Raw genomic sequence first — 20,931 nt, 5'->3', positions numbered from 1 at the left:
AAACTCATCCAGGTTAGGGCGAATGCCCATGTATTGTGCAGGTCGTTAAGTAGCCTATGCAACATATCTAGACGTCACCTATTGCAGGTGGAATTTTCTGATTCTGGATGGATGGATAGATAAAGTTTGAGGTTGTGAATTAAAGGTTTTCTGCTAATATAAGGCTCCAATACAATCTTGCAGACAGATTAGCTTATAAAGTTGCTCCCAGCGTTGTTGACGGGAAGGAGGGAGCAGAAGGGTAAGAATAAACATTTTTATCAGCTACTTTGTATTCATAGGTTACCGCGATGTCATAATTCTGTATACAGAATCTATAACACAGTCGCTTTATCAGAAAACGAAATCCTCGGAGGAGGTTCTTTTTAATTAAGTTTCTTAAAGTATTCTGTCAATATTTTCTTCTTTCAGAAAGGGCGTATCAGTGTTAAATTGATTAAGCGTTTTTGTCGATAGAAAGTAATTTGGTGTCAAGAGATAGTCCCTTTTATAGGAAGGTTTGGCGTGTAATAACACTGCAGGGTAAATGAGAAAAGGTATTTTTGATTTTCTACAAGGAAGAAATTCCTGTAGCTGGCTGTATACCATTAATTACAAGTAAAATTTAATAAAAAAATTTTGTCCTGGTAAAAGGTATATTAGTTTAAAAAGCCCCTATAGGGCTACAAACATATAAACAAAACGTTTTCGCTCTGTAACAAGAGCATCATCAGTGTTACAAGCACATGGTAAGCCACCCAAAAATACAAAGGTTGAAACCTTTTACAAATAGACTAAAAGTCTTATAAAAATGTAAACATCCTAAAATCCAAAGAATGGATAAAATTCCTATGGATGTCGCTTTAGGGCAACATATGACTCCCACAGGTGGTAAGTGGGTTAATTAATTAGGTCATTGTGTTATAAGACGTGACAGGCAACTAATTAATTAACCCACCTACCACCTGTGGGAGTCATATGTTGCCCTAAAGCCACATCCATAGGAATTTTATCCATCCTTTGGATTTTAGGATGTTTACATTTATATAAGACTTTTAGTCTATTTGTAAAAGGTTTAGCCGGAGTTACGAAGTTTGACTGATTCAGAAATGAAGATATAAGAAGAGAGCTGGAACAAGAACCGATAATTAGGAAGATCGAAAACAAACAATTAAGCTGGTTTGGACACATACAACGAATGGAGCAAAATAGACTTACAAAGAAGGTACATGAAGCCAAAATGGGAAACAAAAGAAAAAAGGGAAGACCGAGGAAGACATGGATGGACCAGATCCAAGATATAGGTGAAAGGAGACACATCAGTATGAGGGATATGAAGAACCTGGCCACCAATAGAAACAATTGGAAGAAGTGGATAAAAGGCGGAACCCGACATCCGACGCCCTGAAGGACACTAAGGATTATGAGAAAGAAGAGGAGAAGAAGTAAAAGGTTTCAACTTTTGTATTTTTGGGTGGCTGACCATGTGCTTGTAACACTGATGATGCTCTTGTTACAGAGCGAAAACGTTTTGTTTATATGTTTGTAGCCCTCTAGGGGCTTTTTAAACTAATATACCTTTTACCAGGACAAACATTTTTTATTAAATTTTATTTTTGATTTTGTTTATTTCGTTGTTTTAATTAAACAGACAGCGAATGCTACAAAATGTACAGGGTTTGCAGAAACTCAGTGCATATAAATAGTCTGGAAATTTTGAATCGATCTATGACAAGTTAGTTGGAATTAATCAGTGAATACATGGGTGTATTTTTAATTTACATGGTGAGTGATAAAAGAGAAAATAAGATAACATGTATGATACTGGGAATAAAGATGACAATCAAATAGGCCATAAAAAAATCAAATAATTTCGAAATAGTGAAGACAAACTGTACAAGATATAAGATCTTATAGAGGATAAAAGGCGACACTAATCACATACTACTATTGACAATTGACAATGAAGGACTCATGAGCAAGAGTCAAAACAACCGAAGGTGGTACAAATTACATTAGTATAGAACAGTAAGACAAAGAGTCATATATAAAACAATAACCAAAACAATTTACTAAAATTATCTAAATCGTTAATATAAATATAAAATAATGAAGTAAACCAAAAAAGCAATACAGTCTATGGCAGAATTTAAAAAAAATGCAAATTGCATAATCTATTGTATAAGTTAAGTTCCTGCATATGACACTCAAATATATTAAAATTCTACTTATACGTAAGAATACTGTAATTTCTTAATTATTGATTAAGAAATTCTGCTACTGAATGATATGGTCTTTCAGATAGATAGGATTTTGTCATTTTACGAGCTTGGGGAAAAATTTTGCAGATTTAAGTTGTAGAGGGAGATGGTTGTATAGTTTTTTTTTGCAGAATATAATATAGATTTCTTTACTAACTCAGTGGACGGGATCCGTAAATAGATGTCAAAGGTAGAATTTTTGGTGGAATAGTCATGACTAAGTCTTGCTGGAATGACATGTAGATGTTTATGAATTAAGCAATCAGTTTATAAAATATATAAAGAAGGTAGTGTTAAAATCCTGTGATCTTTGAAGTAGCTCCTGCAATGTGTTGTTCTTCTGAGGCCAAACAGATATATATTATTATTGCTCTTTTTTGTAATTTAATAATAACATCGGATTGGGCAGCTGTACGAGAACCCCAAAAAGGAAGACCATATCGAAAATGCTACTCGAACAAAGAAAAATATGTTATTTTGGAAGAGGCTAAATTGATTTCCTTCGAAACAGATCTTATTGCATAGCAAGCTGAGGATAGTTTCTTACTTAACACATCGATATGAAGCGACCATTTACGGCTGCTATCTAAAAAAATACCAAGAAATTCTACAGAATCAACGATACTGATCTGGCTGTTATTAAGGGGTAAGGATGAAAGAGCTCCTTTGCAGGATAATGCTACTGTTTTATCTACGTTAAAAGAGAGTAAATTAGAATCGTACCAAATATTTATTGTGAGTAGATCAGAAGTTATAGTTTATAGTAGCATGAAGAGTTGCGATATTTCAGTTGCTGCAAGTGATACTGGTTTTATCAAGAAAAAGAAAAAATTTTCCATTTTAAACTAGTGATGTCATTAATAAAGACAAGGGAAAGTAGAAGACCCAATACTGAACCTTCTGGTACACCACATACAATATTTTTGAGACTAGAGTCTGTATAATTTGCTCTAACCAGTTGCTTCCTATTATCCAAGTAAGATTAAAACCAATTCAAAGAGATACCTCGAATTCCGTAGAAACTTAATTTTTTTTTTTCAAAATCTGATTTGATGAAAACAGTAGCAGTGTGCAGATTATTGTTTAGTGCTTGATAAACCTTATGTCGTGCAGAGAATATGGCACCAGTGGTACATTTATTATTTAAAAAGACGAACTGATTTTGTGATAAAATTTTGTTTTCAACGAGAAAGGATATAAGTCGGGCTTTTATGAGTCTCTGGATAATTATTTTGAAGAGTACCGGTAGTAATGCATTAGGTCTATAAATATTGCAGGCGTTAGATTTTTCACCATCCTTATGAAGAGGAATAATATTGGCTGTCTTTAGGCACTCTATAAATTTACCTTTCTCAAAAGAATTATTAATTAGTGAGATGAGGACTCCCAACACATTTTCTGGGAGATTTGAGACAATTTTTTGAATAGTCCATCAGTACTACAGAAATATTTGCTTTTGATACAATTGATTGTTTGGATCCGTTCAGATTTATCAACTGGTTTTATAAAGAATGAATTAGAGACATTTCTTGAATTAGGCAGATTGGAAATGGGATCTTGTGACAAAATAGTTGATGTTATATTTTTACTCACTCTAACAAAGCATTAATTAAGATTTTCTGGGTCTGGAAGAGAAAATGTTTGAGCTCTGTGAGTTTTATTTCAAATATCGTTAATTATGGACAAAGTTGTTTTTGCAACACTTTTAGAGCTTCTGAGACGATTTTAATAATACAATATTTTAGCTGATTTTATAAGTTTTAAATAGGTTGCCCTGTACTTGGTGATATGTATTATTGTGATTTCAATTTATCAATCAAAGGCAAAATGAAAATTAAATTAAATTTTTTTTAAATAACGCGGGCACATAAATTTAATACACCCTGTATATTGATCTGTAAATATTTATTAGAATTTAGTTTGGATGTAAGTGGATTTCTTTTTTAATGAGCTTTCCGATGAACCATTAAAGACTTTTGTGAATAGCTAAAGTGAAAAGAACGATGTATTTAGGTTTAAAATGGAAAAAGATTGTTTATTACGGGAACTATAGAATCCACAGGTAGAGGTAATTATCATTTTCTAGAAAAATGGTTTAAAAGAAAGTTTGGAATTTTAATATCATTGTTTCAACCCGAGTAAATGTTTGTAGATTTCCCCGAAAGTAATTAGGATGGTTGGAATAATTTTGAAAATGACTGTTTGTTTGTCGAATGGAAAAGAGAAATGTTTCTGATTCTTGGCAACTTGGAAGGTGAAAAGTGGTTTGAATGATTGAGTGAGTTTGAAAAAGAAGTCATTATGTTTTTGGCATCGCTGAGGAGCAGTTCGACGTTTTCGTGGAAAAGTAGTTAGCAAGTACCAGTGGTTGTTTGATAGTGGAGAATAGTGCTGAAAAGTGGAACGAGAGACAGATCAAATTGAGACGAAATACCTCTTTGGTTCTGTATTATTGTGAGAAGGAGAGCAGAGAATTTTTGGAGTTTGTGTGAATCGAGTACTGGTCAAAAGAGGCTTTGGCTCGTTGGAGAATTGGTGCTGGTATGCTGATAGTTTTGAAGCTGGAGAACGGAGAGGGCTTTGATGAGTAGCCTTTAACATAGTCAACGAGGGAGAGCTGTTTTGGGTCACGAAAAGACATCAGAGTGAGTGAAGCAAAAGGTCAGTCAACTTATGTGAAAGATATTTTTATGTTCGGAAACTAAAATTTTGAGTAAAAAGCATATATATATTAAAATTCCAATATTTCTAAAAGTAAATAGGAAATATAACTAATCTTGCGAATACATAATTTTGGTTTTGTTTATTTTGTTGTACCAAAGTCATCGGGAACAAACCGATAAATTGTTTTTTTTAACTAGAATAAATTTAAATGGTAAACATTTCATTCGGACATCTTGGTCCACAGGTTTTAGATTTGATAGATTTTTAGAGTATCGATTTTGATAAATAAAAGACAATTCTGTATGTTTATTTTATATTTTGCTTTATTTCTTTTCCCTATTTTATCCCGATTAGGATCAACTAAGAGATACTGAACCCACGAGAGAAGATAAGTATAACGTAAGATAATTTAGACATTTTCTTGATATTATAAAAAGGCACCCTGAGATTTTTTATTCATTTTTATGTATGATTTGCGACAATTAAATAATTAATCAAATAAATAATAATTAATATAAAATTAATAAGAAGCAGATCATAACAACATGGCGAGCCAACGTAGGACATTAAAGTATCTCTGGTTGTGAATTTGAAGGGAACAGGAAACGGAAAAACAGGTGAAGGAAAATTTATTTGCCCGTCGGAGAAGTTTGATATATTTGAAAATTTTGAAATATTTTGTTTGACTTATATTTTTATCTAGGTACAGTTTATTTTTACATATTTATTTTATTTTTGATTGATTTGAATTTTGAAATATTTAAAAATTTGTGGGATAAATTGATTATATTTGGGGAGAGAAAAATTTTCGTCTCGACAGCATACAGGGTATTTTCGAATTTCATATTAGGCGGGGATAAAATTTTAACTACATGTCGATAACAACCAGAAGCAAAAGCAAAGAAAACAAAAAACAAGAAAAACATTTGGAACAAGAACAACATATAGAACAAGAAGACATTTTAGAAACAACAATCATGGCATCAGAACAACAGGAATTATCAGGAATAGATAAATTATTACAACTGATGCAACTCCAGTCACAAAAAATGGATGACAATCAAAGAGAAACAAAACAAGCAATGGATGAAGCAAAACGAACAATGGATAAAAATTAGGAAGAAACATCAAAGAAAATGGATGAATCACAACAAAAAATGGATCAAAAAATGGATGAATCACAACAAAAAATGAATCAAAAAATGGATAAAAATAGGAAGAAACAAAACGAGCAATGAAAGAAAATGAGGAGGAAACAAAACAAGCAATAGAAGAGAACAATAAGGAAATAGAGGAACGCATACAAAAGTATGAAAAGGAAATAAAAGGATGTTTGACAACAATGAAAAACGAGATAGAACAGCAAGAAATGAAAATTAAAGATCACATGCAAGAAGAAGAAATGAGAATGAAGGACCACATGAAAGAACAAGAAATGAAAATTCAAAACAAAATGGAGGAGTTAACAAATTGCCAGAAAAAGGAACTAGAAAATTTGGAAAATAAGTTGGAAAACGCATTACAAGAGGACAGACGAGAAATAGAAAGACAAATGGAGGAAATCAAGAATCAACAAAATTCCGGAGAAAGAAGGGAAACGATTATCCATAGTACAGAGGATGTGAAAATAAGATTTGGCGGGGATGTAAAAAAATTACACCCGGTAATTTTCATAAACAATTTAAAAAAGAAATTACGATACATCGGTAATTTCGAGACAGCCAAAGAAACGATAAGGAACCATCTTAAAGATGAGGCGAGTTTATGGTTCGATAGCAAAGAACAAGAATTGGACAATTGGCATAAATTCGAACAAAAGTTCCTGAGTTATTTCTAGGGAAATATACAACAGCTAGAAATAAACAAGGAATTGCAAAATGGGAGGTACCATGATAGAATAGGTATTTCAGAGAAAACATATGCACTACAATTATATAATAATGCAAAACATCTACAGTACAATTATTCATCCGAACAGCTAGTAGAACTGATAGCCAGACATTTTGAAGATACCTTAGAAGATCACATAACTCTACAAAACTACAAAGATATCGACAGTTTGTGCCAATTCTTACAAATACGAGAAGCAAAAATGAGAGAAAGAGAAATAAGAAGATCGCAAGATAATTATAGACAACGCGAAAATCGAGACTATAGAGATAGAAGACAGAACTTTAGGAGAGATTATACAAGAAGAGAAAACGAAAGTAGAGACAACGGAAGAGGAAACTATGAACAATGAAATCGGCAATGGAACGAAGACAGATATCGAGAAAACCAGAATAGAAATAACACCCGCACAAATCAAGAAGACAGAAATGGTAAGAGAAGGAATGAACAGGAAAATCGTGGAAACCGATACGGGTCCGACAGACAAAGAGAAAACAGAAGAGCGGTAAACAACACGCAAATATATGAATATGAGGATGAGTGACAAAAACACACGAAAGAAAATACAGTGTGACTGAATTAGAGTTTGCTAGCGTACTTTTTTGTGTAAATAAATTAAGGTTTTATCTATTGGGAGCAAAATTTACAATTGAAACAGATCATGCAGCTTTAGTGCATATCATGAAAAATCGACTGGTTAACAATCGTATACATCGAGGAATTTTGTTGCTACAGGAGTATGATTTTGAGTTTCGATACATAAAGGGAAAAGACAACATTATAGCCGACGCTCTCACACGTGATGAAGACACTGGAAAAAAGGAAGGAATTGTTTTTCAGGTGGGACTAAATATCTTGACACAAGAGGAAGGTGTATTTTCGTTGAACGAAATAAGAATAAATCAAGAAGAGCTGGAGGAAAAAGAAAAAAGAAGAGCGGAGAGAGAAAATGATATATTCTTCAAAAGAATCGATAGAAAGGAACTATATTTGGTAACACAAGGCAGAGAGGATCATACTAAAATTACACAATGATAATGGGCATATCGGTAGCAGGATGGTTTGGCTGGTTTTTCGAGAAAACTATATCTGCCGAAAGGATTACCGGATTGCCAAAGAAGTGACCCAAAAATGCGAAATATGTCAAAAATATAAAAGCAGAAATTTCAGAAATGAATATATTGCTAAAAATATTGTATCCCGTCAAAAATTGGATATTGTGGCAATAGATATGTTAAGTGATCTGATAATGACCACGCAAAGGAACAAGCATATTTTGGTGATGGTTGATATATTTTCAAAATACGTAAAGCTATACAGTTGCCGTACAACAAAGGGGGAAGAAATAATGAGAAAGATTGACAATTTTATAGCCACCGTAGGAACACCAAGAAGAATTCTTTTAGACAATGCGACGTATTTCCGGAGTGAGCGTTTCAAGGGACAGCTTCAAGACAGGGGAATAGGGACAAACTTCGTCAGTATCCGACATCCTCAAAGTAATCCTTCAGAGCGTTTTATACAGGAGACTACTAAATTCCTTCGCATTGCTGCAAATGGACAACATAGACGATGGGACAGGAAAGTGGCAGAAATAGAAAACTACTTAAACACCATTCCAAGTACGGTGACAAAAGAAACTCCGGAATATATCTTGAAGGGTTTTATGCCATTACGGCCATGGGAAGAACCTGAGCAGAGGGAATACCAACGAGTTTTGGAAACTGTGCAGAGGAGGCTGCAGCGCAGTAATGAAAAATATCTCCAAAGACAAAATCATAATAGGAGACGACGACCAGTGACTTTTCAGAAGGGAGAAAAGGTGCTTGTAAGGGCATTGCGAGTATCAAATCTCACTGGGGACGTTTGTGCAAAACTAATGCCTTTTTTTAAGGGTCCATACATCGTTCACAATGAAAATGGAATAAACAGTTATGTTCTGAGGCATGTGAATTCAGAAAAGATGCGAGGAGTTTACAATATCCATGATGTATACAAATACCACGAATAAAGACAAATGCATAAAATTTAAGGTAGGATAAGAGAATTAGGTTAGGATAATATGATAACAAGAGAAAAGTGTTGTTGTCGAGAGAAAATCATTTTTTTTGTTGCACTTATTAATACTTATTTTATCTCAAAACAAGGCGGGGATGTTATTGTGTTTTCAATTTATCAATCATAGGCACAATGAAAATTAAATTTTTTTTTTAAATAACGCGGGCACATAAATTTGATGCACCCTGTATATTGATCTGTAAATATTTATTAGAATTTAGTTTGGATGTAAGTGGATTTCTTTTTTAATGAGCTTTCCGATGAACCATTAAAGACTTTTGTGAATAGCTAAAGTGAAAAGAACGATGTATTTAGGTTTAAAATGGAAAAAGATTGTTTATTACGGGAACTATAGAATCCACAGGTAGAGGTAATTATCATTTTCTAAAAAAATGGTTTAAAAGAAAGTTTGGAATTTTAATATCATTGTTTCAACCCGAGTAAATGTTTGTAGATTTCCCCGAAAGTAATTAGGATGGTTGGAATAATTTTGAAAATGACTGTTTGTTTGTCGAATGGAAAAGAGAAATGTTTCTGATTCTTGGCAACTTGGAAGGGGAAAAGTGGTTTGAATGATTGAATGATTGAGTGAGTTTGAAAAAGAAGTCATTATGTTTTTGGCATCGCTGAGGAGCAGTTCGACGTTTTCGTGGGTAAGTAGTTAGCAAGTACCAGTGGTTGTTTGATAGTGGAGAATAGTGCTGAAAAGTGGAACGAGAGACAGATCAAATTGAGACGAAATACCTCTTTGGTTCTGTATTATTGTGAGAAGGAGAGCAGAGAATTTTTGGAGTTTGTGTGAATCGAGTACTGGTCAAAAGAGGTTTTGGTTCGTTGGAGAATTGGTGCTGGTATGCTGATAGTTTTGAAGCTGGAGAACGGAGAGGGCTTTGATGAGTAGCCTTTAACATAGTCAACGAGGGAGAGCTGTTTTGGTTCACGAGAAGACATCAGAGTGAGTGAAGCAAAAGGTCAGTCAAATTATGTGAAAGATATTTTTATGTTCGGAAACGAAAATTTTGAGTAAAAAGCATATAAATTAAAATTCCAATACAGTAGGCTCCCGTAAGTTCGGCCACCTCGGGACCGGACCCTAGGCCGAACTTAAAAGTGGCCGAACTAACCGATGCTTATCTAAAAAATGCTCATTTATGTTTGTATGGATCTAACAAAAACAAAAAAATTGTACATTAAGTTGAAGACAACACAGAGGAATACTCTGACATATATTTAACACATATGAAAAGATAGACCGTTACAAAAATACTATTAAACAATAGTTACAGAACTCTAGACCTAATAAAATTTAAAAATAGTATTGCACATGGGTTTTTTGGCTTCTTAAACACTTAAAAAGTCAGTCATTTTTTTTCTAATGATTTTTGATGTGCAAAGTCACGCCACTTTTTAATAATCATTCCATCGATGGCAGTTGCTTATTTTTGCTGTTTGACGTAGGTAGCTGCCAGTTGCAAAGCTGTTTTGCCTTCAGCGAGGCTCATTTTATTTTCTTTATCTTCATCCTCATTATCAGCAGCATCTGTATCGTTATCCTTCTCATTTTTTTGGCGAATGACACACTCGACGATTTCGTTGTCGTCCAAAACCTCGTTGTGTAGCTCCTTTTCAAAATCGATCCACTCCAAAACATCTTTTTCAACAATGGGACCACAGTTCGGTAGTTTCTGAAGGTCGTGCAATAGAGCTACATTGTCATCAGGTTCGTTAACAAGAATGTTGTTTGGCTCATCTGCTATATTTGGCCAAAAATTTTTTTCAAGACCTTACAAACGTCGATGGTGGTATTTCGACGTATGCCTCGGCCGACATGTACACAGCATCATTCATATTAACTGACTTCAGCACTTTTAAGAGGTCTAAGTTGTCATTAGCCTCCAGTTTGGAAAGAACTTCAGAAAGCAGTTTTCGGCGATACTTTCTCTTGAAGCACTCAATGACCCTTTGGTCCATTGGCTGTTGAGGACTGGTTACATTGGGTGGCAGGAACAGCAATTTAATTTCTTTTTCATCGTCACACTGAAGACCTTCCTGATGAGTAGGAACGTTGTCAAGCAGTAGAAGTTCTTTGATGGGCAGATTTAATTTTGTCAAATGGTGTTTCACTTTCGGAACAAATTCGCACACAAACCATTCCCTGAACAAATATGTGTCCATCCGTGCTGATTTCTGCGACCGGTAATACACTGGTAGATTTTACATGTTTATGTTCTTAAACGCTCTCGGTTTTTCTACTGTGCCAATGACAAATAGGGGTATCTTGTGGGTCCCCGAGGCATTTGAACACAAGGCGACCGTTATCCTCTCTTTACTAACTTTAAATCCTGCCGCAGATGTTTCTTGTGAGGTGGCAAAGGTTTTTCTGGCAGAAGTCTAAAACTTAACCCAGTTTCGACGATGTTGTAGATTTGCTTTGTACTCAAGTTTTAGTCACCAATGATTTTTAAAAATTTTGCAGAACAATTTTTGGCCGCTGTTGAGTCTGCTGACACCTTCTCGCCACAAACTCCAATAAAATGGACCCCGTGTCTCTTTTTCCATCGGGAGAGCCATTCCTCACTAGCCAAGAACGCCTCTTCTGGTTGAAGCTTTGAGTGCAAGATCATAGCCTTCTCTTTTAGGATTGGTCCAGTTAACGGGGTTCCTCGTCTTCGTTCTTGAACGAACCACAACCACAGAGCATCTTCCACCAATTCGTGTTTTGCTTTTCTCAGTGTGCAACGCTTCTGTAGAACTTTTTCCGTTTAAATCTGTGTACAAAAGCCTTCAATAGTTTTTCTATTACGCTGCCAGTCGTTGATTGTACATTTGCCACGTTTTTGTTTCTTTTGTATCACATTTAAATCTCTGCAAATACTTTGCACGAATTCACCTTTGTCCAATCTTTCCAGAGCTTCTAGTCTCTGTTCCATTGACTTGTACTTACGTTTACGCGTTTCACTCATTTTTAAGCAGTTTAATGCACGACGCGAAACAGTTATTGTCCACACACACAACAAGTATACTGTCTATATAAACAGTAAAAATTGCAAGTGAAACAAGAATGTGTGTGACTAATGCTCAGAGAGCCGGCCGGACTAAGCGGAGATCGAACTAACCGAGGCCGAACTTACGGGAGTCTACTGTATTTCTAAAATAAATAGGAAGTATAACTAATCTTGCGAATACATAATTTTGGTTTTGTTTATTTTGTTGTACCAAAGTCATCGGGAACAAACCGATAAATTGTTTTTTTTAACTAGAATAAATTTAAATGGTAAACATTTCATTCGGACATCTTGGTCCACAGGTTTTAGATTTGATAGATTTTTAGAGTATCGATTTTGATAAATAAAAGACAATTCTGTATGTTTATTTTATATTTTGCTTTATTTCTTTTCCCTATTTTATCCCGATTAGGATCAACTAAGAGATACTGAACCCACGAGAGAAGATAAGTATAACGTAAGATAATTTAGACATTTTCTTGATATTATAAAAAGGCACCCTGAGATTTTTTATTCATTTTTATGTATGATTTGCGACAATTAAATAATTAATCAAATAAATAATAATTAATATAAAATTAATAAGAAGCAGATCATAACAGTATATTCAGTAACAGAGACGTTGGTAGTCAATTTCTTGATCTACATTAGTGAACGCATATTCTTGGCTGATATGCGGATATCTTTGGTAGCCCAGGGTTTGCGATGTTTTGACTTAATTGTAATTACAGAAAATGCTTTATTGGAGATAAAAACAAGCTTATTAAAAAATCACTGAAATTATAGTCGACGTCCATAGAAGAAAAGTGTCACTCAGAGGTTAAACATAAATTTTGGAATTTACGAAAGTTCCAAGTGGAAAAAGTCCTACCTAAACGTTGAGTTTTCGAGGAAGACTTGCTGAAGATGTTTAACTTCGTATATACCGCTTTATGATTAGAGAGTCATTAACAATTGTAGATGTAGTTTTTGTAATTCTTGTAGGAGAATCAATGTGCATTGTTAGACCATACGATTCAAATATGTTTACCAGGGATATTTGTTTAGCACAAGCAGCAGCATAATTAATGTTGAAGACCCCGCATAAAATGTTTCTGCTTTTATGGGGCAGGTAATCTAACAAATTAAGCAGGTTCTGAAAACTTAGTTCCACAGAAGAGTCAGGTGATCTATAAATGCAAAGAATATAAAGATTAAGGTTCTTACTGTAAACTAAGAAAAACTCAAAGAAGGCTTCACTTAACAGATAGTCATATTTTGTTACCAGAGGAAATTCATAATTTGTAGAAAGAATTAGGGTGCCCCCATGAGAGTGGAATATTTTTCTACAAAAAAGGCTCGTTGACTTCAAGCCACTGGTGGATCCAGAAGAAGGGGAGTCACGGGGTCATGACCCCCACCCCCAAATATTTGAAAACCCGCTTATCCTATTGGTGGTAAGACTAAAAGTGACCTTACATCAGAGAACAGTAATCACCATCAAGATCCATGATCCCCCAAAAAAATTTCTGGATCCGCCAGTGAGCCAGTGCTCATTAACCGCAACTATCGGAGAAAAGATCCTAATTTCTCTAGAAACAGAAATAATTCATCAGTTTTTTATCTTATAGAAGGACTATTAATCAGAACCATGCTAAAGTTGTTATCACTAAAATAATTTGAGAATTCTAGTCCATCAGAACCCGTCGTGATGTTTAAAAATTACTTTTTGGAGAGGCAGCGGAATAGAGGTTTCGGTGGCATTCCCTTGATGTTTGCAGGTGAATAATTCTTTCCGAAGTGAGAAAGGACCTAAAAGCAGCAAGATCAGCGCCATCTGAATTAATTCCATAAGATCTTCAGTCTTATTAGGAAGTCCTTCGGAAGCCAGAACCAAATTAACACTTGTGTTTGCAAATCCATCATAAAATACTGAAGCAGGTTGGTCGTGTAGAAAAGCAAAATGAAGTTTAATGGCTTTTAAGATATCCGATTCCCTTAATCTGGCTAGAAGATATCGACTGTTAGAGTTATTCTTCTTCTTCTTTTTGTATAGACATGACTCTGCCTGTTTTTTCAATGTGCCTCTAGTAAGTTGTCGTTCCATCCTTTTCGTGGCCTTACTACTGATCATCTTCCTATTGGGGAACCGCCTCACGCTGTCATGACTACTCTATTTGTTGCCATTCGGCTTATGTGGTTATTCCATTCTATTCTTCTCTTTGTTACCCAATTATAAATGTTATCCACCTTGCATCTCCGTCTTCTATTTGTACTTCTAGCTCTGTCCAATAGAGTCCTACCATCCATTTATCGAAGGGTTTTCATCTCCGCTGTTTCGAGCAATATTTTTGTCCTCTCTGTGTCGGGTCGTGTTTCTGCCGCATATGGCTATTGGTCTGATGACTGTTTTGTAAATTCTGCCTTTCATTTATTTTCCGATATTTTTATTTCTCCATATTTCTCCAGGAAACCTGCGGCTCTGTTTGCTCTATTCACTTGATCTTCCAATTCTGTTTTGAGCCTTCCGTAGCTAGATAATATGATGCCTAGGTATTTAAACTCCATCACTTGTTCTATTATCTGACCTTCCAGCTTCAATTTATATCTTATTGGATCTGCTGTTATAACCATGCATTTTGTCTTTTTTGGGGAAATTAACATGTTAAATTTTCTGGCGGTTATGTTAAATTGGTGCAGCATACGTTGTAAATCATCTTCAATTTGAGAGATTAATATTGCATCGTCTGCATAGCACATTATTTTAAGTTGTTTTTCTCGCATTTGGTATCCTTTTTTAGTTCTTACTTTTTTCCTATTTCGTCCATGATCAGGTTGAACAATAAAGGACTCAAGGAATCCCCCTGTCTTATTCCAATGCCTACTTCAATTGGGTCAGTTAGTTCATCTTCCACTTTTACTTTTATTGTGTTGTTCTGGTAGATGCTTTCGATCGTTTTAATTATTCCTAGGGTTACCTTTCTCGAGTATAAAAAATGAATAACGTCCTTTAATTTGACCCTGTCAAATGCTTTCTTAAGGTCCACGAAACATAAATATGCCGGCTTGTTGTATTCCGACGATTTCTCTTGAACTTGCCTCATTACAAATATAGCGTCAGTGCATGATCTTCCCGACCTAAAACCATGTTGTTCTTCTGCTAATGGTATACTTTTATTCAATTTGTTTGTTATCACTTTGGTTGTTAATTTTAACGTTGTGATTAATAAGTTAATACCTCTATAACTCTATAACCTCATAATTCTCCGGGTCCGATTTGTTTCCTTTTTTTAAGAGAGGTATTAGGATACTTAATCTCCATTCTTGTGGTATTCTGTTTTGTTTTATTATTTTTTAATTTTTTGTATTAGTTTTAGTAGTTGTTTAGTTAGATCTTGTCTTCCGTACTTTAGGAGTTCGTTCGATATTCTGTCCTCTGCAGGAGATTTTCTATTTTTTAATTTTCTTAATGCTTCCTTTACCTCTCCCTCTTCGATGTTTATTTCTTCGTTTGTCGTAACTTCAGCTGTTGGTGGTTCAATAAAGTCGCCTTTAGCAAATAGAGATCGGAAGTAGTCTGCCCATATTACCTTCTGAATGTGTTTCGCTTATTTTATTAATTCGTTCATCTCCTTTCTTTGCCCTCTGATCATTCTCCATTCTCCATACTTCTTTTTGTGTTCCGTAGATGTCGTGTTCCATCTGTTTTGAGAAACTCTGCCAGTGCTTCCTTTTTATTTGTCTCACTAAAGTATTCGTTTCGCTTCTGATTCGGTTGTAGTGGTTGTATGCCTGTTGTGTTTGTTTTGTTCTGTATTGTAAAAAGGCTTTCTTCTTAGCGTTATTGGTTAATAGACCATAGTTATTGGTTAATCTAACTTCTAACTCTTGGTGGGGTTAACGGATCCAGATTTATCGATGGTTTTAAAGTATCTTTCTTAATAAAATTAATATGTGTATGGAAAGGATTCATAGATTTGCAAATTTCGATGGCCTGTTTGTCTGTACGTATGTTTGTGCTCTGTACTTTATCTTTTCAGCGAGCACACAAAGAACAGTTTGTCTTTTATCTAAAGCTTCAACATCTTCATGCAAACCATGAACGACTACATCTTCAATAAATGCTGTTTTTAAGGCCTTTTGGAGTGCTTTGTTTACGTACATGGGCCAACCAGATTGAACTTGTGGGGCTGGGGGTGCATCATAAACTTCGTTATCAGACATTGTGGTTATTTGGCTTCTTACTGAAGTTTTCAAAGAAAAGAATTGGCGTTTGACAGTGTTGATGACATTCAGTAGATGAAACAATACTGTCAATCGCCAATTCTTTTCTTTGAAAACTTCAGTAGAAACTCAAACAACCAAAATGTCTGATAACGAAGTTGATGATGCACCCCCAGCCCCACAAGTTCAATCTAGTTGTCCCATGGACGTAAACCAAGCACTCCAAGAAGTCTTGAAAACAGCCCTTATTCATGATGGAGTTGTTCACGCTTTGCATGAGGCTGCTAAAGCTTTAGATAAAAGACAAGCTGTACTTTGTTTGCTCGCTGAAAACTGTGACGAACCTATATATAAGAAACATTAGTGTCAGCTTTATACTTTATCTTTATTGTTGTCTAAACTAGTAATTTGATTTTCCTGGCTAACGGGACTTCTAATAATCTTCGGATTCTTATGTGACTCAGATGAAAGCGTTGGATCAGAATATGAAGATTCAATAGACCATTTAATGTTAACACTAGGTGGCCAAATTTCCTTATTAAATAATAAGTTAATAGTTGTTCTATACCTATTTTGAACAAAGAACCAGTTGCTGTGTCGGGAGGGCATAACATCTAATATATTCCGTGATACCTAGCTTCTCTTTAATATAGTGAACCACTTGTATAGGGGTCTTTATTGGGCTTAACTTACCAATAACTACATAGTGACATCTATCTTCTGTAATTTTTAATATTTGACATTTTTCAACGTTACTATTTAATATCTACTAGAGCAGTAATCAGAGACACAGAGCTGAAAAAGTCAATTATTATATATTAATAACGAATGTATATTATATACATTGTAAATTATGATTTAGGAGTGCTCCTCGTAACATTCAACGTCTTGGTTTGTTTATTTCTAGTGCATCTTTATTGTGATTGTAGTATAGAGACGTATTTTTAAAATGGAACGCATATGCTGTGACAGTACGTTATCACTTACTATCTGAACAAAAAAGATTAAAAGAATCTGTATATTTCCCTAACGAATATGTTGAGAAGCAGCAGAAGAATTTTGATCTTACCTACACATTTAACTATTTAGTCCTCATAGTGAATAATGTAGTACTATGCTCTTTTTATAGATCGTAATTAAAGCTGCTTAGAAACTAAACCTTGTACGTATCATGAAAATAGCTTAGCGGCAGTAGTTTCAAATTCACAGGAGTGTCACAGCGATATATATCCACTCTCCGCATGGATAGTCTTGAGGCGTCTCGAAAGCTCTTTAATTGCATCACGTCTGTCGGGGATGTGGACTCCGGAGTGTCTTTGATGTATCCTCCGTACTGTTTGTACACGGCGACATGAATGTTACATGAGCGCGTTGCCGATGGGCCTTTATACCAACATTGGTTCGCCATATCATTGTGGATGTTCGTCGTGTATATGAGAGAGTGGTTGTTTGCGGACTTCGCCTTGTTTACTTTGATGAAACTGTGTAACCGCCCCTTTGGATATATTGGATTTGTTGGAGAGGTGTTGACTTGCGAACGCATTAGGATAACATTTGATGAATCCGACGATATTAACTTCGATATTAATTGATTTTGATATAGGGAGTGTTATAGTCCACATATTATCATCATTTTTCGAAAATGATTACAAAAGTCTTCAAAATGGTTTTAACTGCTTCGTTTAAGCTCTAACACTTTCTGAAAAATTTCAGAGTGCAGGTTGGACGCGTTTCCGCACGCCCCACGCCTAATCCTGTAGCTCCAGCGCGGTTAGGTTTTGTTAATGCAAAACTATAATTTTTAATTTTAATCAGAAGATTATACGTTCAAATGAAATAAATTATTTTTGTCGGACAAAAAAGAGGGCTCGATCGTCGAGTCCGATACCCGCAAGATTAGGGTTCGACACGACAAGAATTCTTGTCTTGACAACAACTTCTTGTCTTGTCTTGAGAAACAAATCAAGAAATTTTAAAAAATCTTGTCTTGACGTTTTCTTGAGATCATATATCTTGTCTTGACTCAAGAAATTTCAAGATCTTGAAATTTCTTAATTACCCGGTCCGGTGATTCCCCGGCGACCTTTTTATTGCGTTGCTTGCTAACATGGCCTTCACTGCCACTGGGGGAATCCCCGATCTGCATTTGTTTCCTTGACGAAAGCCAAATTTGATTTGTAGTTGCATGCTTAAAATAAGCATTTTGTATGTTTCGCACATATTCTTAACTTAACTGTCCACGATTTCATAAAAATGATTGAACCAAATCATAACAGTGTCGACATCGAAAAGGATTTTGATTATTTAGAGGATAAGATCGAAATAGAAAATGATATAAATGATACTGCTTTGGATTTCAACTCTCCTGTAAGTCAAATTAAACATCTTCTCAAAAAATATCAAAAAGTCAGGGTTAGATGACTAATAGACTATGCTAAAATTAGATGTGCCTACAAAGTGGCATTCAACTTTCAAGATGCCAACATGGTGTTTAAATGTAAAAGTGTTTTAACTATATTTTGCGACAACATGAAAAATCTAAATAATTGCAAAATATTAGATGAGGAATGGGTTCTGATCAGTAAATTTTGTCAACATCTGAGAAGCTTTAAAACACTTTCTTCAATACTCGAAGGAAACATTGGGCTCATGAACTTGATAATAAAATTGATAGAGAGACGTTACTGCATTCAAGCTGCGAGAGATAAAATACTGAAAAACTATGATAAAACTAATTTGTATATTACGAGTATACTGTATAGTTCTTATTTTGGATCGTCGGCACAAAGTAGAGGCATTTTCCTCTTCATCTTGAGGAAAGCTTCTACAATCAGAGGCAGTACAAAAATTTGAAGAAATAGTTAAAGCTGACTATTGTAATAAATCCCAGAATGATCTACAAATCCAATACCAGAGCCAGCACTTAGTCTGAAAAAAGAAGATAACGAATTTGATTTAGATATTATTTAGAAAGATGATAATGATAACCTACAATCTTTGAAATATGAAATTGAAAAATACATAAATGGGCCTTTACTAAATTTACAATCAAGATGTATAGAAGAAATAAACAAACCAAGACACAAACGAACAACCAAGTTAAATGATACTAGGAGCACTCCCGAATAATAATTTACAATTAAATGTATATACATTGTAAATCCCAAATCATGATTTCCAAAGTTTATCCATTGTAAATTATGATTCGGGAGTGCTCTTAGTAGCATTTAACGTGTCTTGGTTTATTTATCTCTACTGCATCTTGAACGTAAACTTAGTATAGGTCAGACGATTCTGAGAATATACTTGATTGGTAGAGAAGACACGAAAATATCTATCCGTCATTATCGAAAATGACCAAGGATTTTCTGGAAACGCCAGTAACATCTGTACTTGCGGATAGACTATTTTCAAGCGCAGCTTTAACAAGAACAAAGCCAAGAAATCGGCTGGTCTTTGACTCCATAAGAAGTGTTATCTGGCTTATCAATTTCGATTTCAAAAAGGTGCTAAATTTGTAATTTAAAATAAAATCTATTTATCTAGTTTGCAATTTTATTTTCAACAGGATTAGGTAAGCATTAATTATTATTTTTAATTTACATTTTTGCAAATCGATTTAGCAAAAAAAGTGTTCAATAAATTAAAATATGTTATATTATGTCAAAATAATGTTATCTTTTTCACAAATAAATACGTTTTATAGTTTTCATTATTAGTCAAGATATTTCAAGATTTCTTGTTTTCTTGACAAGAAATCTTGGTATTGACATAAAATTTCTTGTCTTGTCTTGAAATCCAAAATTACTTCTTGTCTTAATCTTGTCTTGAAATCAAGACAAGATGTTGACATTTTCAAGAAGTTGGCAACCTCTACGCAAGATGTCACTCTGGCGCGGTACAGTTCGTTGACCTTCCCAATCTCGTTGAAGTTTCGAACAAAGTCCTTTCTATCTTTTATGATTGTATAACCATACTGAGTCACCTCTTTCGAAAGTTGTCCCAGTATCATACATGTCGAGCCTGGCCTTAGCGTTATCACTTAGACCGTTAGAACGTTATCACAAGTAGACAAATATGTATATCTTGGAACAATAATTAACTCCACAGGTGATTATTTCCAGGAAATCAAAATCAGAATATAAAAGACTAGAGCGACAAGTGTTCTGCACAAGAGATTTGAAGTTGGAGCTAAGAGTTAGTTTGGCTAGGTGCTACGTTTTCTCGACTCTGCTTTATAGAAAGGAAGCTTGGACATTGAATGCGGCATCACTGAAAAAACTAGAATCATTCGAGCTGTGGGTGTACAGAAGAATTCTAAAAATATCGTGGAACACATCACAAACAAAGAAGTTCTGAGTAAGATGAATAAAGAACTGGAAATTTGAAATAACATCAAAACAAAAAAATTAAAATATCTTGGACATGGACACACCCAAACTTATATGGAATCACCATGTATTTCAAAGTAATATCTATTTCTTTAAATAATTGATGGATTCGACCGTTACTTGATGGAAGTTCATTTTAAATAACAATAAAACACTGACAACGTTTGTTTTCTATACTTCCACAAAATTTATTACAACTATGTGACTACACCTGTTTCGGCAGAGTGCCTTTCTCAAGTGATATAGTTTACAATGTGTTTGTCTTTTTAAATCTTTAACTGAAGAGGTTGAGGCGTGGGGAGCTGTTTGTCCCGAGTTGGTCATTCAGAATTATATTTGTATTTTTCAGTTTATTAATTTCCATAGATTCTAAAAAAGATAGCTTAAGGCCTTTATTTTGGATATGCAGGATTTGAAACTCTTCATTAAAAGAATGATTATGATCTAGAAGGTGAAGTGCGTATGTAGAAGTGTCTGTTT

The 20,931-nt window shown here is 34.6% G+C and overlaps 2 protein-coding genes across 2 annotated transcripts in view; one reads left to right on the top strand and one right to left on the bottom strand.

Annotated features, from left to right (window-relative positions):
* The window catches only part of LOC126888570 (dnaJ homolog subfamily C member 2-like), a 62,504-nt gene extending 50,689 nt beyond the window's left edge, over positions 1 to 11,815 (bottom strand). Inside the window, exon 1 of the mRNA XM_050656919.1 lies at positions 11,797 to 11,815. Coding sequence (XP_050512876.1) covers positions 11,797 to 11,815 — 19 coding nt within the window. The remainder of the gene's footprint in view (positions 1 to 11,796) is intronic.
* Positions 11,816 to 16,147: 4,332 nt separating this feature from the next.
* On the top strand, positions 16,148 to 16,424 carry LOC114333785 (40S ribosomal protein S12-like). Its single transcript, XM_028283790.2, has one exon. It carries the CDS (start codon positions 16,203 to 16,205, stop codon positions 16,422 to 16,424), a length of 222 nt encoding a protein of 73 aa, XP_028139591.1. The 5' UTR covers positions 16,148 to 16,202.
* Positions 16,425 to 20,931: the final 4,507 nt, after the last annotated feature.

The sequence above is a fragment of the Diabrotica virgifera genome, chromosome 7 (genome assembly GCF_917563875.1).
Source record: "Diabrotica virgifera virgifera chromosome 7, PGI_DIABVI_V3a".
Lineage (NCBI taxonomy): Eukaryota > Metazoa > Arthropoda > Insecta > Coleoptera > Chrysomelidae > Diabrotica > Diabrotica virgifera.
Note: the sequence above shows the minus strand (reverse complement) of the source record. Positions and strands in the feature narration are given on the sequence as shown.